The 16398-nt window shown below is 35.5% G+C and overlaps 1 protein-coding gene across 8 annotated transcripts in view; it reads left to right on the top strand.

Moving 5' to 3' along the window:
* LOC131064145 (uncharacterized) overlaps window positions 1–15857 on the top strand; it is a 70735-nt gene extending 54878 nt beyond the window's left edge. For all 8 annotated transcript variants that reach the window (XM_057998171.2, XM_057998170.2, XM_057998176.2 and 5 more), the window contains 3 exons: window positions 123–222; window positions 1600–1722; window positions 13718–15857. In XM_057998171.2, the coding sequence (XP_057854154.2) occupies window positions 123–222; window positions 1600–1722; window positions 13718–15592 (2098 nt within the window). In that variant the 3' untranslated portion in view covers window positions 15593–15857. The remainder of the gene's footprint in view (window positions 1–122; window positions 223–1599; window positions 1723–13717) is intronic.
* Window positions 15858–16398: the final 541 nt, after the last annotated feature.

Raw genomic sequence — 16398 nt, 5'->3', positions numbered from 1 at the left:
AAATGAATAGATCTATGAAAATGAAGGCTTATTTTGTAGAATGATGTATCACTGATATCTTTGCAGTTTTGTTGAATGCAATAGAAATCATTTTTTGATTTTATACAAGGATTGTGGTGCAGTTACTTGTGGGAGGAATGGCGTGAGAGACATATGGAGGATGAAGCAATGTTCAATACTGCTCATGAAAGATTTTCAAATATGACATTCATTTCTGTAGAGGTTAGGCTCTTGCTTGCTTTTGATTTCTATTTGGGATGCAATGGTTATCTTAGTTAGTTGAGTTTGCATCAGTCTGTCTGGAACTTAATATATAATCCTGGTTCGCATCAGCATGTCTGGAATTTATGAACATGACTGCTGTAGTGTCTTTCTTGACTTAAGATTGTTGAGGTCAGTGTTGCAGTTTGCATTTGCATGATTGTTTTATTTCAATTTGTTCATTCTTATTCATTGCACATAAAATAATACAGTTGTGTATGGATAATCCATTTGTGTGTTATTGCACATAAAGTATGTACACCTTGTTTTGTGAACTTTTCATTAATGTTAAATATTTCTGAGATGGACAATGTCCTCAAAAGAATGAAAAGGTGAGAAATTTTATATTACATGTTGGTTTTTATCTTCTGAAACAAGATGCAGTATTTGCTAGTATGAAGTATTTGTTATACTAAGATTAAGACTGTTTCTGAAGAATCCAACATATAATTATAGGATTCTACATACAATAAAAATAGTCAATTCACAAGAAACTAGTAAACAAATTAAATGAGCATTAGTGTCGCTTTTGTAAGCTACAAATCAGTTAATATAGAACATGGTCACGGCATGAGGCTGTAAGTAGCGACTATGAATTGTTTTGAGTATTTTGCAAGGACAATTTTCCTGAAGTACTTGAAGTTACAGATCTGTGACAAGGACCATTGTTTATTCTTTTTCTGAATTGTTAGATTTCTGCAATAGCTGGTCATGCTTGAGTTATTATGCTGATAGAAATGACTGCAAGGGCAGCAAAGGGGGTTGTAACTGAGTGAGTTGATAATAAAAATGGCTATCATAGATATCTTAAATACTCCATCTAAACGACACTGAGAGATATCAACCTTGAAGGGCCAATCTAATCTATGTTACAAATCCAATATAGGTGGCTGAAGACTGATATCTCTCGGCATCTTTTAGTTAGATGTATTTAAGATATCTATGCTAGTTATTACTTTTATTGATTTGCTTTGTTTGGTAGTGCATTGTCATTTGAAAGGATAGCTATGGTTTTGTATATCTGTAATGTTATAACAAAGGATGCAACAGGGATATGATTCTTAGTTCTGTTCTTTCTTTGCTCCACACAGACAGCAAGATAATTGTTTGGCTGTCCTTTTTTAAAATTGCTATATTTCTACTGTGACTGGTCATGTTCAAATTTTTATTTAGTTTAATGGATTTTCTTTGACTAGTAGTTATTGTTGTTGGAAAAGATGGCTATTCTTCTTTAGTTCTGTAATTTTATAACAGAAGATAGAACATGGCCATTGTATTATTTGATTTTAGTTGGCTCAATTTCAGATTCTAAATTCTGTTCTTTCATTGCTTCCCCAGGCACCTCAGCAAGATAATTGCTTTGATTGTGGGCTTTTTCTGCTCCATTATGTTGAAATGTTTCTAAGAGATGCTCCAGCAAAGTTTAACCTTTTGGAATTGAAGAGAAAAGTTTCCAAATTTGTAAGCTTCATCCTTGTCTCTTCTTGCTTGTTGAATCCTTGTGATGGCAGTTGTGCACTTAGTATTGAAATATTTTTGTATGTTCAGAATTTATTTGCAGAAAAATTAGCATGCAACCTGTGTTACATGGGGACTTGTCCCCACCTCTCAAACCCGTCCCCATCACCTGAGGCATTTTGGGGATGGGGGGATGCCAGGCGATGTCCCCTGGCCGTCCCAATATAAAAAAATCCAGAAATATCCCTGAATGCATCCCTAAAATACGGGATGGCAGGAAACATGTAGGGGACACCTAGCCATCCCTAAGGAAATTGTGGACGTCTCAGACGTCTCTTGACTGTCCCAGGGACAGTTAGGCAACCCCTATAGAAAAGCAGTTTTTTCATAATGTTTTTTAAATTTTTTTCATAACTATCAAAAGAAGACTGTTGAATATGCCATGACAGCATTATAAAAGCAGTATTGACAACAGCAATAAGTATACCACTACAGCCAGCCTTTCAACAGCAGTTAAATTAATCATGACAGCAATAATCTGGATTTCTGATTTCATTGTTCAAAAAAGTTACAAACTTCAAAATTCTTGATATGATATCAAAGGTTTATTTGCCATAGTATGGTATAGTGTGGTATTGTGTAAGCATTACAAATAAATAATTTCTTTTTGGAATGTGGTTGGCATGCAGGCTTCTTCAGATACCGTCCAACATCATTTTAACATTGTCATGTTATTTTCTGCTGTTATATATTTATGCCCTCCCCAAAATGCCGCAAAACATAGCATGCAAGCAATTTTCATTGTAGGATAATTGTAATTTTAAGGCAGATGTTTTAATGGTTATTTTCACTCCATCTCTTAAGCAACAGATCAATGTACTTTAAATTCTTAAAAGCGAACTATGGCATATATTTTTTTTATTACACTTGCTGTTTAGAGAGATGAAAATAGGGTGAATTTGTGCACATTTCCATGGAACAAATTCTGTTCTGATTATTTTCTCTGTTACTTTTCTCTTGGGGGAGTTTCTGTCCTGTAACATCAAGTGCTATTTATTGTCATTAGATTCATTGGGGTGAGTTCGTTTGGTTAACATTGATCACAATTAGTGATGGGCTTTGAATATCCAGAATTTATTTACCGTTTTATTTTTATTGATTCATTAGATTTCTATTTGGATGATATATTGTTTGAAGTTTCTTACTTCGGAATTTTGTGATGATAAACTGTTTTTTCCTGTTATCCTACCAGAATGCAGTCTCAATGATTAAATATTCTTTGATATTAATAATAATTTGGAATGCAGTGCTGTTAGTAATATTTTACTATCCACTCACATCATACGACAAGACTAGAGGTCTACTTGCATATCATTCAACTGTTTTTATTATTAACTTTGTAATATTTTTATCAACTTCATACATAACTTACCAAAGAATCATTTAGTAGCTTAACGTGCTACACTGCATTCTGCTATTTTAGACATATGTTTTGTTTGGACTAAATTACTGGTTTGGGTACGGGTACGGATACGGAATCGGGTATGGATTTGTGGGTACTGCATTTTTTTCCTTGGGTATGGGTATAGATATGTCCGTACACACATTTTCAAACATAAAAAATTATAAAATATAAACTGTGACTCCTGTTATTACAATGATACAATCTATACAATTTTAATTTTCCCATATACATCCATATTTGCCAATAAAGATTCATAATATTTTTAATGTAATATCATATTCATAATTTGCAAAAATGATAATATTCAACTACTAAGTCTCAAAATGTCATGACGCAATGAAAATTCAAATTACAAGCCATATGGGATTTAATATTTATCTTCATCTGAAGGAACAAGCCCAAGCCCAAGCCCAAGCCCAAGGTCATCATTTGGTTCAAATTCAACATCTTTTGAACCACAATCCATTGGATTGCCACTCCCACTAGCTACATATCTGTCAAGTTCCACAGCTGCCTCATCTATAGAGACTTGCACAAGCTGTGCAATTGTAGCATCTAAATCAGCACACTTAGGGGCTAGATCCCATTTTCTTGTCGAACCTGCATTATATTCAGGTTTCTTATGTGACAATAGACAAAGGTTGGAGTGTATGTACATTGTAGACCAAATCCTCAGCTTTTTTTGTACGCAAACGATTATGTTTGACCGAGTGGATGAAGTAATTTGTATTCCAATTCCGCTAAGCTGAATAACTTGCAACCTGTTAAAACATAATTATAAGTGTAAATTATAAAATAAAAATATTTTAACGTGATAACATTGATGGAATTGGAAAACAAAAAAAATAAAAAAATAAAAAAAGACATACTTGGGAGAGAGTTTTAATTGAAAGAGGCTGCAAGAAAAGGGAGCCTTGACCATACATACCACCACTCATCAGCATCCATCCCATATCTAGCTTGAAGAGCTACATCATCATGATATTTTGTAGATACGAATTGGCCAAACTCTTTCAAGACAATATTTCTAGTCTCCTCATCTAAATATATCTTTTTAAATACAGTCATATATGAGGTAGCAACCTCCACATTTCTATATGGTGGAACCCTGCTTGGTAATGCAAGCATCTCTACGCTATAAAACTTTGGTGTCAAAGCAAATGCTAAGAGCTGTAAGGGGGTGATCATCTTGTTCCAATGGTATATATTGCACAACTTTGAAAAATATTTCCGTTGGGTCATGTTCCTTGTTAAAATAATATTAATATCTTCTATAATGGTCATCTTCTATTTTTAGTAGTCATCTTAGTTGTCGACTTATTTAGCTATTTAGCTTTTTAGTCGACTTATTTAGCTTGTTAAGTTAGCTTTTTATTATATAGCCTTTTGAGCTATATTTAGCTTTTTAAGCTTTTTAGCTTATTTGATTTCACTTTAACGACTAGTTCTATTTATAGAACATCGTCTTTTAACCTCTATATATACGTGTGTATATCGTTCAATGTAATCATTCGATTATTGAATCATTCATTCAATTTATTTTTCATGGTATCAGAGCAGGTCGATGGGATTCTTTAAAGTTTGGCGAATTTTTTAATAAAACTTCATGGCCTTCTTTTTGGAATATTTTCTAGATATTTTTTAATTGTTTTTATAAAAAAAACGATTTTGCTTTTTTGAAAGCTTTTTTAGGGTTTGAGGGTTTCTGGTTCGTGGGTGAATTTCTTTGTGCTGGGCAGCAGGTCATGTTTTTTTTAGCGTTCTGGAGATTTTCGGGCTTGCAACCTGGAGTTTACTTTTGCAGATTGAAAATTTTCCTAGGGTTTCTGCAATTTTTGACTAGGGTTTACCCTTCAGTTCAAGTCAATTTTATTTTGGTTGCAGATTCTTGGTGGGTTTTTCGAGACCTCAACTGGGTCGTCGTTAGATTTATCTAGGTGCATCATTTTCCATGTCTCGATTTTTGAGCCATGGGATATGCATTTTGATTTCAGATTCTTGGTGGGTTTTTCGAGAGCTTTTTTGGGTTGGTCTTAGATTTTTCTGGGTGCCTCGTTTTCTGTGCCTTGAATTTTGTGCCAACAAATTTGCCTTGGAATTTAAAAACAGTTTGCAATTTCTGCTAATTCTGTGGACGTCGGGAATTTTGCTGTCTTCTGGGCACCGTTTATGCTGTTTTAAGTTTGCAAAAAAAATTAATTTTTGGGTTTCTTCCAAACCTCAAAATTCATGCCTTGGAATTCGTGCCAGAATTCTCCTATAGGGTTCTATTCTGATTTTTAATCAGAATCTTCCATCTCATTCTTTGTGCCTTCACTTGGTTGACCATGTTCAACTTCAGTTTTTGTGATGGCATCTTTGACCAACATCATGTTGGAACACAGACAAAAGTTCAATAGTTGCCACAACACTTGGAAACAGTGCATGTTCACGATATTTGAATATCGTTGCCTTGATCAGATTGATTTAGGTCAGATCTCGTCTTACAAGTCCTAGGGTTTTCACGATTTTTCCTCAAAAATTGTTCGCTGCAGTATTCATGTAAGATTTTAGTTATCTGTCATCCGCAATGCTTGCGTGGGATTTCTAGGTTTTCATGATTTTTTCTTCAAAAATTGTTTGCTGGTTTTTATGATTTTTTCCTCAAAAATCATCTGTAATACACGAAGTTCGCGTGGGATTTGTGATTCGCGAAGTTCTCTGATTTTGATTGTTTTTTCTTCTCAAAAATCTAGCTTTGTTGTAGTCAGTTTGGGTCGCACCTGCCAGGGCGAACATTTGCAACTGTGGTATCTTGTAGTCAGTTTTGGAGTTGGTACTCTTCTACAAAAGGGTTTGCTGATTTTTTCGTCAAAATCATTGTTTCAGGCTTCAGTAATTTGTGTGTGCTAGATCTTTAATTCGCATGTGGAGGCTACATTCGCTTGGATGGCTTTTGGTACTCTTGGTCATTTACATTCTGCAGATCCTGGGAGGGTCTCTGTAGCAACAGAGTGTTCTTTGCATTTGTGATCAAAACACCCGCAGTGTCTTCTGTAGGGTTTTGAGTACGATGACCATTAGGGAGGGTGTTAAAATAATATTAATATCTTCTATAATGGTCATCTTCTATTTTTAGCAGTCATCTTAGTTGTCGACTTATTTAGCTATTTAGCTTTTTAGTCGACTTATTTAACTTAAGTTAGCTTTTTATTATTTAGCTTATTTGATTTCACTTTAACGACTAGTTCTGTTTATAGAACATCGTCTTGTAACCTCTATATATGCGTGTGTATATCGTTCAATGTAATTATCCAATTATTGAATCATTCATTCAATTTATTTTTCATTTCTTGGCCTCTATTATTGCTCTTATTTTCTCCACCATGCAATCCATGCCATCATAAATTTCACCCAAACATGGGTGACGTTATCAACATGCCTAATCATGCTCATGATGGGCTTGGTGAAATTCAAACATATTCCACACTATCCACCAATCATCATCAAGGATCAATGTTCTTACTTTTTGGGCTCTTCCTGTGTTTGATTGCTTCCATACCTTCCACATGGTGTTGATGACCATAGCACTCAAGGCCTCTCGCACCTTCACAAGTTGTCTTAAGATGAGTGTGTGAGATGCAAATCGTATTTTGGCAACCTAACATGCAATAAAAGAATACACGTCATATATCAACTATAAAAAATAAACACTAAAAAATTGAAAATAAATTTTAATTACTTTCAAGAACTCCAACTTGGAGAAGGTTTTGAATATGGCTTTTGACATGTGATGATTAGTTAGAAGCATTTTAATCTCCTCGCTCTCCATGTAAACTTGTTTCACCCAATCAATTTGTGTGCCAATCTTTTGCATGATTGAATTGAGTGAGTGGACTGCACATGGTGTCCAAAAAATGTGACCATATGTAGCCTCCACTATAGACCCAACTGCCCTACAATTTTTAGCATTTTTTGTTACGACTTGGATTGTTATTATGAGTATCCGGTAGCTATTGAGAGGGGGGGTGAATTGGTAGTTAAACAAATCTGCAATACTTTAAAAAACACTTCAAATACCAGTACCGGTAACTACTCAAACAAACCGGTTAGCAGATTTACCAAACCATTTACTTGAGTGTTCATCAATATGCAAACTATGTAAAGATATTAAATGCTCAAATCAACAATGCATCACCACATGAACACAAAGATTTTTCAAGTGGAAACCCAAATGGGAAAAACCACGGTGGGAATTAGCACCCACAAAATATTTGCACTCTTTCGGAATGCGCCCGGTTAAAGGCCTAGCCCGGTTAGGAGCTTTACAATATGCCTGGTTAAGAGCAGACCTTGATAGGAGTCATTGGGTGAAGGGATTTTACCTTAGCCCTGTTAGGAGCTCTACCTTTTTAGGAGTAACCTTGTTAGAGGATTTTAAACTAAAGCTATTGAGCCACTCGGTCAAGGGATTTACAAATAAGACCTGTTAAAGTCTACCCGGTTAAGGGATTTCAAACTGTTGTAACTGTTAGGGAACAAGAAGGCAAATGATCTGATCACAACACTTACTTCCTTGCTAGTACAAATCCTTTTCAGCTCAATCTCTGCTTTTCACATGCAGACCCTTCAATCTGGTTTGACACACTCTTCTTCTCAAATCACCGACACAAAATCTCTTCTCAAACTCGACCTAAATACACTTTTCAACTAAGTCGGTTACATAACCCTAACTGTTGTTTGTAACTAGGTAAGATGGGTTCGGATTACCTTAAGGCAACATCCGAACCCATATAGGACTAGGTCCTAAAAGGGGTAATGCGCCCCCAAGTTAAGGTCAGGCCCTTTAACCTTCACGCCACCCTAAAATACACCACGCCTCAATAAATAAATTGGCGCCAAAAGGAGGAAGCCTGACTTGGATTTAATAAAGGTTAAGACACATAAAAATAAAGTCAACTTGCAAATACAATCATTCACTTCATCTCTTATGCAATCAGCGAAATAGCTCTGCAATTGAAGGTGCGAATAAAGGAGAGGATTGTGCGAACTTGTTCAAAGAGATAGAAGTCATTTGGTATTCCTTGATGAAGACTTGGTGTATTTAGAAGGGCAAATTTAACATGATAAAAGGAATCAGATCTGAAGAGTCAAGCTAAGTATTGTATTGATGCGATTAAGATTGAATACATAATCTGACCTGTGGGTCTTTAGTGCTAGGTTTTTCCTCCTTGGAGGTTTTCCCAGGGTATTTGTGTTGTTCTCTTGCTCTCTTGTTTTCATTCTTGCATCTACTTGATTATGGTTTACTTAATGCTAGCAAATAACTAAATGTTAGAAATCTGATTACTGATCTAGGTCACAAAATTAACACTAACAACGTTCAAAACACATTGAATTTACATTTCAGATCATTATAGATCATTACAAATTATTTACAGATCATTACAACAAGTTTTAAGACAATTTCAACGGTTGAATGATCACCGTTCATTATCGCACATCGATTTGATAAGTAGTCAAACCCTTGTCACATTTTGCTAAGGACTTTGTTGTTTCCCAAGAAAACCGATCCTTGTACGCGCTCAAATGCCATCTTATCATTACACACGGTTTTCGGCACGTCATCACTAAGTTATGAACATGATAAGATCCACCGCCAAACCATAAATCATTACCGGTTAAAGATCTAATACCGGTATACCTTCTTCACAGAAGTTTATGACAGTCAATCATAACTCACTCAATCTACTAAATTTGCTGATGCGGTTGCAATCACAGACTCATGCCAATGTCATAAACATATATTCTACACCGCAACATCTAATTCATCACCAATCGTCCATACCGGTGTCTTGATCATCGCACTGTTCCTGCTTACCGGTATACTGCAACTTAGCAGTTTTGCTGTTTAACATATTCTTCTACCGGTTAGGCTTTACCGGTAGGTCTAGATGACTTAGATGACTCAACAAACATGGTTGTCATCAATGATAAAACAAATAAATTCAGCAAACAACTTACAACTATATCATCATCATCTAGACAACAATCTCCATCAACTTTATCGACTTTACCGGTTATGCCAACAATAACTTTACCGGTTATCTTCTCATCTCATCATCATCTCCATATGCCAATAATCTCCTCATTATTGTCTTCATCAGATATGCCAACATGGACAACATTTTGAACCCCCACCATGTCAATGGATTTTATGAGGATATTGGCAATGAAACATCCATCATTCACTTGCCCCTAACAATCCATCACTTTCAAAATTATCACCCCTTTAGGGGACACTGCTATAACATTGATCAATGACCTATTTTTGCAATCTTTCCATCCATTAGAAACAATGGACACTCCTGTTTCCAACCCTGTATCTTTGATGACTCTCAATTGTGTCTCTACAGAAGCTTTGTCCTTTGCCAATAAGGTGGCTCACACCCTTTCATACTCAAGACAAACATAATTAAGAGGTGTACTGCAAAGGGTATGAACCATGTTCTGAAAATAAGGTGATCTAACAATGTTGAAAGGAAGCCCATTGCCATAAATGCAATGAGCAATCCTCTGATGTGCGACATCTTTGATTTCATTTTTGAAGGCACTATCCAATGGGCTTCTTTTACTTGCAACCTCAACATTCTCTGGTTTAGAAGGTGGTGGCATTGGCATGAAAGGATGTGGGCCAGCTGGTCTTGTGGAGCTACTACTACTAGGAGGCCTCTTCGAGCTTGCGTTGGCAAGAGGATGATCAGTTTTTGGTTTGTTGCTTCTCCTATCAGCTTCCTCTTGTTCTCTAATATATCCATAATTAGAGCTTTTGGCAGCCCTTTGCCATTTGATCCCTTACAAAATTTTACTCCATTTTCAGGGATGATGCAAAATTTACCTTTCACTCAATAGTATGAGCTGGTATACTCAACGCCACAATGGTTACACTGCCAAAAAAATCTCCCATCACCAAGCATTTGCTTGATCATTGTTGTATAATGCCAAAGTGGTCAATCAACATCAATTTTTAAAGGGTTCTGTTGAGTTGGGCCTTGGGCAACTGAACTAGAGCTTGCACTTGCACTTCCAGCCATTGTGTATGAAATTATGAATAATGAACCTAAAATAAAAAAAGGAAAACCCAACATTATTGAAAAAAATTGGCATTATAACCTCCTATTATGCATACAAAGTGTAAAAAAATATTCAAAATTTCTTAAAAAAAATTTCAATTTTTTTTTTTTTTTCAAAAAAACATAAAATAATCTAGAAAAAGAATTTTTGAAAATTTGAAAAAAATGAAGATTCACTCACCTTTGATGACTAAATATTCCTTCCCTAATGATTCCTACGTCTTTGATGTGTGTCTCACATCTCCATAGCCTTCACCTTCAAAGAAAAATGCAATCACCTTCAAAACTTGCTTGGAGAGAAAAAAATGTGAAAAATGCAAGTAGAATGATGTGAATGAATGAAAAGAGAAAATAGAGGCATCTTTTTTGAAGTTAAAAAATGGTTTTTAACTTGTGGGCCCCGTTTTTTGGGCACCCACGAGCTTGGTTCCCTTGGGTACGTCTGGGTTTGTCCTAAGTGCATTTACGACGTCGCTAAGGGAACCCAGTCTCCCTGTGGGTACGACATCGCTAAGGGAACCTGGTCACTCGGGACAAACCCGGGGGCGAACTTGGCTTGTACTGTGCCCAAAACCATACCCAGCTTGGATTCTGCCGCTAATATGAAGAACCCGGTAACTTAGCATTTGGACAATTCATGGACTAAATTCTCTATAATAGACAATTCATGGGCTAAACTCTCTATTTTATTTGTTTTGTATATCTCTATGCTATGGAAATGTCTTTAAATTTCAAAAGCAAGTAGTTTTTGTCTCTTTTTCAACATTTTTTAATGTTATTTTTTAAAATCCGTTTTTCCCGTTTAAATCCCAATTTTTTTCAAAAAATCTTTTACTTAAGTTTGCCCATTTTTTCCCCAAAAGTTTTTTGCTGGTATGATTTAAACATTGAAAAAGCATGTTTAGTTCAATGATATCAATCTCGTATCACATTTTATTGTGAATTCATTGTTATGACATGTTATTGCAATCCAGGAAAATATCCAGAATTGATTTACCTCTTTTAAACAATGGTAAACCATGTTTAGCTGGATGATATTGAACTCATACCACCAATTAACCTTTACTCTCTATTTTAATGTGAATTGTTTGTTCTGATATGATATCTCAATCCCAATCCAGGAAACTGTACATAAATAAGCAGGGGAGCATCATTGACATTTATGAAATCCAGAATATATTCTTCTGCACTTTTTAACATCTGTGTTATGAATGAGAAATCTGAGTCCTAACTTATTTGGTTCTTTCTTAAGCACACACATTCCCATCTTGTGTATGCTGGCATAAGTTCTAGGGTGTTTGTTCAACCCTTCATTTGAACAATGCAAATGGGACATCACTTCTACTTTAGAGTTTTTTTGTTACAGCTATCATAAATGCGATTGAGCATTAGATGGATGGGAATGCTAAGTTTTCAAAAAATAGGAGACAGTTAAGGGAAGCACTAATTTACTAATCAGAAACCCTTAGCCTCTACAGGGTACATTTAAGACAGCTTTATATCATAGCATTTGAAGTAATGTGATGTTTGGAGAGTCCTACATTACATAAGAATCTAGAAGGTCTTTGACATTGTTTAGTAGCACAAGCTACTAACATGGAGTTATCCCTCTGACCCATTTCAATTGATTGTTTAAGCTTTTATGTACACTGACATCTGTAGTTGTACTATTTCCTCTTCTTACTAATATCACTCTGGGCTTTGATAACTCTTGTTATAAAACATGTCATAAATTTCATTCAAAAAACATGAAAATAAATGTCTAATAGTATTTTTCTTTACTTCTTTTGACCCTCTTTGGCCAACTACCGATATCTCTAGTTGTACTATTTTCTCTTATTAATATCACTATGGGCTTTGATAACTTTCACCATAAAACATGTCATAAATTTCATGCAAAAAGCATCAAAATACATGCCTAACAGTTTATATCTTTACCTCTTTTGATCTTCTTTTGCTAACTACGGAAGCATCCAGTCATTTAATATTACATTCAATAAAATTCACTAGGAAGTTCTTGATTTTTAAGGGACATTTCTGGAAGACATCTCGTGATGCATATCCAAGACGGATGCATTTTTGAGATGGGAGATGAGAACCAGAGTGAGGGTATGAGTTTCCAACTAAAGTTTGCTTAATATTCATTGGTGGCTTTAGGTTTTCTGTTTTTTTTTTTGGTTTGCAATCAAGTACAAATTGGTCTAGGAAGCATCATTCTTTGCCAGCTCTCTGGGCTTCTGCTCTATCTGTGCAGTGGCCTGGGGAATATAGTGAACAGTAAAACCAGAGCCCAGATCTGGTCACCCTTGATACACATAAATTGTCACCATTTGGGATTATATGCAGGTGTTCTTTCTGATTTGCCAGGCTATAAAGTTCATGATTTCATGCAATTTCCAAATGTAGTAGTGCTAGTTTTGTAGCAAGAATTGATTCCAATGCGATGGCTAATGTTTATGTTCCAAGTTGAAAATGTCTGTTTAGTGCCCCATCTACAACAGCTCTATTGAATGCTCAAGAAGATATAACTCACTGCAACGGGGAGTTGGAATTTTTACTGAAGGCATTTGATATTAGAGAGTTATCTGTTTAAAGAGTTGTATGGACAGTTATGCAAGATTGAGTTCCCTTAACCCTATATTGCCTATATAAATCTGGTCATCTGCTTTAATTTTACCTTCAGGTATTACTGTACTATTATGTGTACACCAAATGAAGGGATGAATGTTTCACTGGCAACCTGGATGCAATTTGAAAATGTGTAGTTTATTGGTGAAACAATTTATTTTGATTTTTTTTCATTTTTTATTGGATGCTGGATAACATGCTGAATTTTTTTAACTTAGGATTTCTTTTTAGTCTCAGAGATATATAGTGAGTCAATTGGGTTGTAGTGAAGCAGCAGGGTTAAGCATTTTAGGCAGTTAATTTCTAAAGCAAATGGCCCTAGTTGATACAACTGTTTCAACAAGGCAAAGTAAGTGAAGGATGACCCATTCTCAAATAGTAAGGCATCTTTCTTTATCAGAAAAAGTTCTGCCATCTGAGAAAAGCTTGGGTTCTTGCAACAAGTGGTCTGTCGTGGTGCTTGCTATAAGTTTATTCTATAGAAGAATGTTGTTTTATGATTATGTATAAGTTTCTTTGTGGTCTGTCGAGGTGTTGCTATAAGTTTCTTTGTGGAGTTAATCAGATTTTTGAATGCATAAGTCCAGAAGAATGTTGTTTTATGATTATGTATATAGTTTTAAAAAGATAATCTCTATGCTAAATTTTTGTGGATATAGATACATTCTTCGAAGTCTTAGACTTACAACATCTTGATTTGCTTTTCATTATGAAACTTTTGAAGTAAATCTCACCTTTTTGTTATTGTTTCATGGCAGTTTGATTTACTCTAATTTCTAGTTGACTTTGGCAGCTTAGCAGGGATTGGTTTTTACCAGCCGAGGCTTCTTTGTTAAAGCGTTTCTATATAAGAAAGCTCATCCACCAATTATCTAAACAATACTCTGGCATTGGCTCCATACCAGGCTATGGGGCAAATCATCAGCTTTATGAGCAAGGACAAAGAGATACAGGGACAAGTCAGGAAGTAGAATGTGTTTTGGAAGAGTGTGTACCTAACCAAGCATGTACTGAAAGTCTTCTGTTTGGTAAAGTAAATGAACTTTCTCTAGGTCATACAGATGCAGATGCTCAAACACTTTTATGCCGGGCAGGTAAAACCACAACTGCGGATAGTTTTGAGAAAGATTTTGGGCTTGTTTGTGCTGAATATGGTGGAATTGAAACAGATAATCACATTGGTAATGAAGAACAGTTTGGGTCATTCCACTGTGATATCTTATCACAACAGTTGAAATCTACTCAGGATATGCCTCCTGAAAGCGGCACAAATCAATTATCTTCTGACTTACTTTATCAGTTTGTAACCAGTGACCATGGACAAAGTGACAAAGAAACTGCATATTTTTCTGTACCTCCAGCAGTCCCGTCAGGAATTCAGCGTGGTCTGATGAATAATCAACACAGTCCCAATACTAACCAGTTAGTTGATAATAACAAGGAACATCCAGGAAGTTCTTCCAAGGGATTTCTTTGCAAAGAGGGATCAGAATTCACAAGCTTGCCGACTGCGTCAGAGTCACCATCTCATATCGGAATATGTACAGAGTCGAATTATGACACAAGACCAAGGAAGAAACTGAAGGCTCTGGATGACACTGTAATGCATTCGGAAGAAATTGAAAAATCTACAACTATAATGCCTGATGAAGAACTTGAAAAGTGTGCAAATGAAATGGACCTGAAGAATGCTGAGGAGATGAGCATTTCAGTAGAGCCAAGATTAGACTCTTATAGTTTACTACTTGAGAATATGATGGCTAGAGATTCTGGAAACAATGCATCACACAAGGATATTGTGCTGAGTTTAGAGAAAGAAAAACCAGGAAATACAAAGTTGCTCTCTTCTGACAATGATAAGAGTACATTGTGGAAGCAGATATCAAAATCTTTATCAGAAGAGAATTTTGATTTGCAAAATCTTGCAGATGTGAGTAATTGTGAGACAGTTGCTAGGAGTTGTGAAGATCCTGGAAAGAGCATCAATATCTCTTCTGTGCCTGTCCAAGCCGACCGACAGTCTCCTGACCATGATTATGATGCTGATTTCACATCACTAGATAAATGTAAACCTTCCTCATCTATGGAGGATTGTGCCAGATCTGCTGGCAACATGCCAGAAAATAGCGTTATGGTGGTCAATGATCAGAAATGTGATGATTCTGTCAGCAAGCCAATTGAGAATTTAAATAAACTTGCAGACTCTAATGAAATAACTGAAAATGTAGATAAGTCTATCATTCTGGAAGATAAAACAGAAAATGAAGATGTACATACTGTAGTTGATGATTATAAATGTACAAATAGTGTCAGCAGTACAAATGAAATAAATGTTAAATATGTTGGTACGGAAGGGAGGCTCGAGTCTCCCCCAGAGTCTATGCACAGTCCAATCATGACTCCTCAAAATAAACAGAAGTTTCCTTTAGAGGGCTCTGCTGAATGTTTATCTTCTGATTTCTCTTCTCCACCTCCAGAGTCAATCATATCAAGAACTAGAAGTCAGAGAACACCATCTACAGTAGCAAAGGGAAGAAATCTTAATGGTGTTAAAGGGTCTCCACAAGTCCTAGAACGCCCCAGAACTAGAAGTGTTACTAAGAACATGAATTCTTCAAACTCTGTTAGGGAAAATCGAAGAAGAAAGTTGAGTAATTCTAACTATTGAAAGGGAGTTCCACTTTTCAAATGTTTTGATCACTCTTGTCATTGTAACTATAATTTCATTGTGCTAATGATTGAGATCATTTGGTATGTCACTTTTTTGGACTATAAGATGTCTTGTGATATATTGAAGAGAAATGGAGGAATGTCTGTACAGATAACGGTCACAGATCTTTCTCTCAAACAGGTTTGTACTATGTGCATCCTTCTCGTGCCTACAACTTTTGGACTTGTATTCAGGCTTTAACAACTTCCATTTTTTGCATTTCTGACTTTTTGTTTCATAGCCATAACGAAAGGGCATTATACTAGTAATTTTTTAGTTTGATGGGATTTGTGCTGCTTGCATCTTATCAGTGAAGGCCTCTTTTTATGTATAAATTTTTTGCAGCTACTTCAATCAAGGCTTAAAACTTAAATGCCATTGATACCAAACTTCCATTTCAGTAACATGCCAAGGAATCATTACACGACAATAAACATGAGCATAGTTCAATATTGACTTGAGAACTGTTTATTGTTTACTGTTTGGATGACAATTTCTTCCATATTTTTTTTGAAAGCTTTTTTTCATTAGTGCAATGTTCATCCATCATGTCATACCTATTCTTTCAAACCAGAAAAACAAATCCAACGATTGGGTTTGATTTTGGGCAGAATTTGGATGTAATATCACAAATGTTATTCTTTATTGAAAAATTTAAATGCATTTTCTTGGAGATTGTGGTCAATGTTAAATAAAGTTTTGCTGATACCTTTTTTTGACTAAGCAATGTTTTGTGACAATAGCTTGTTCAATAAATATTGAAC

The sequence above is a fragment of the Cryptomeria japonica genome, chromosome 3, assembly GCF_030272615.1.
Source record: "Cryptomeria japonica chromosome 3, Sugi_1.0, whole genome shotgun sequence".
NCBI lineage: Eukaryota > Viridiplantae > Streptophyta > Pinopsida > Cupressales > Cupressaceae > Cryptomeria > Cryptomeria japonica.
The sequence above is the reverse complement of the archived record's forward strand: the minus strand, read 5'-3'. Positions and strand labels throughout refer to the sequence as shown.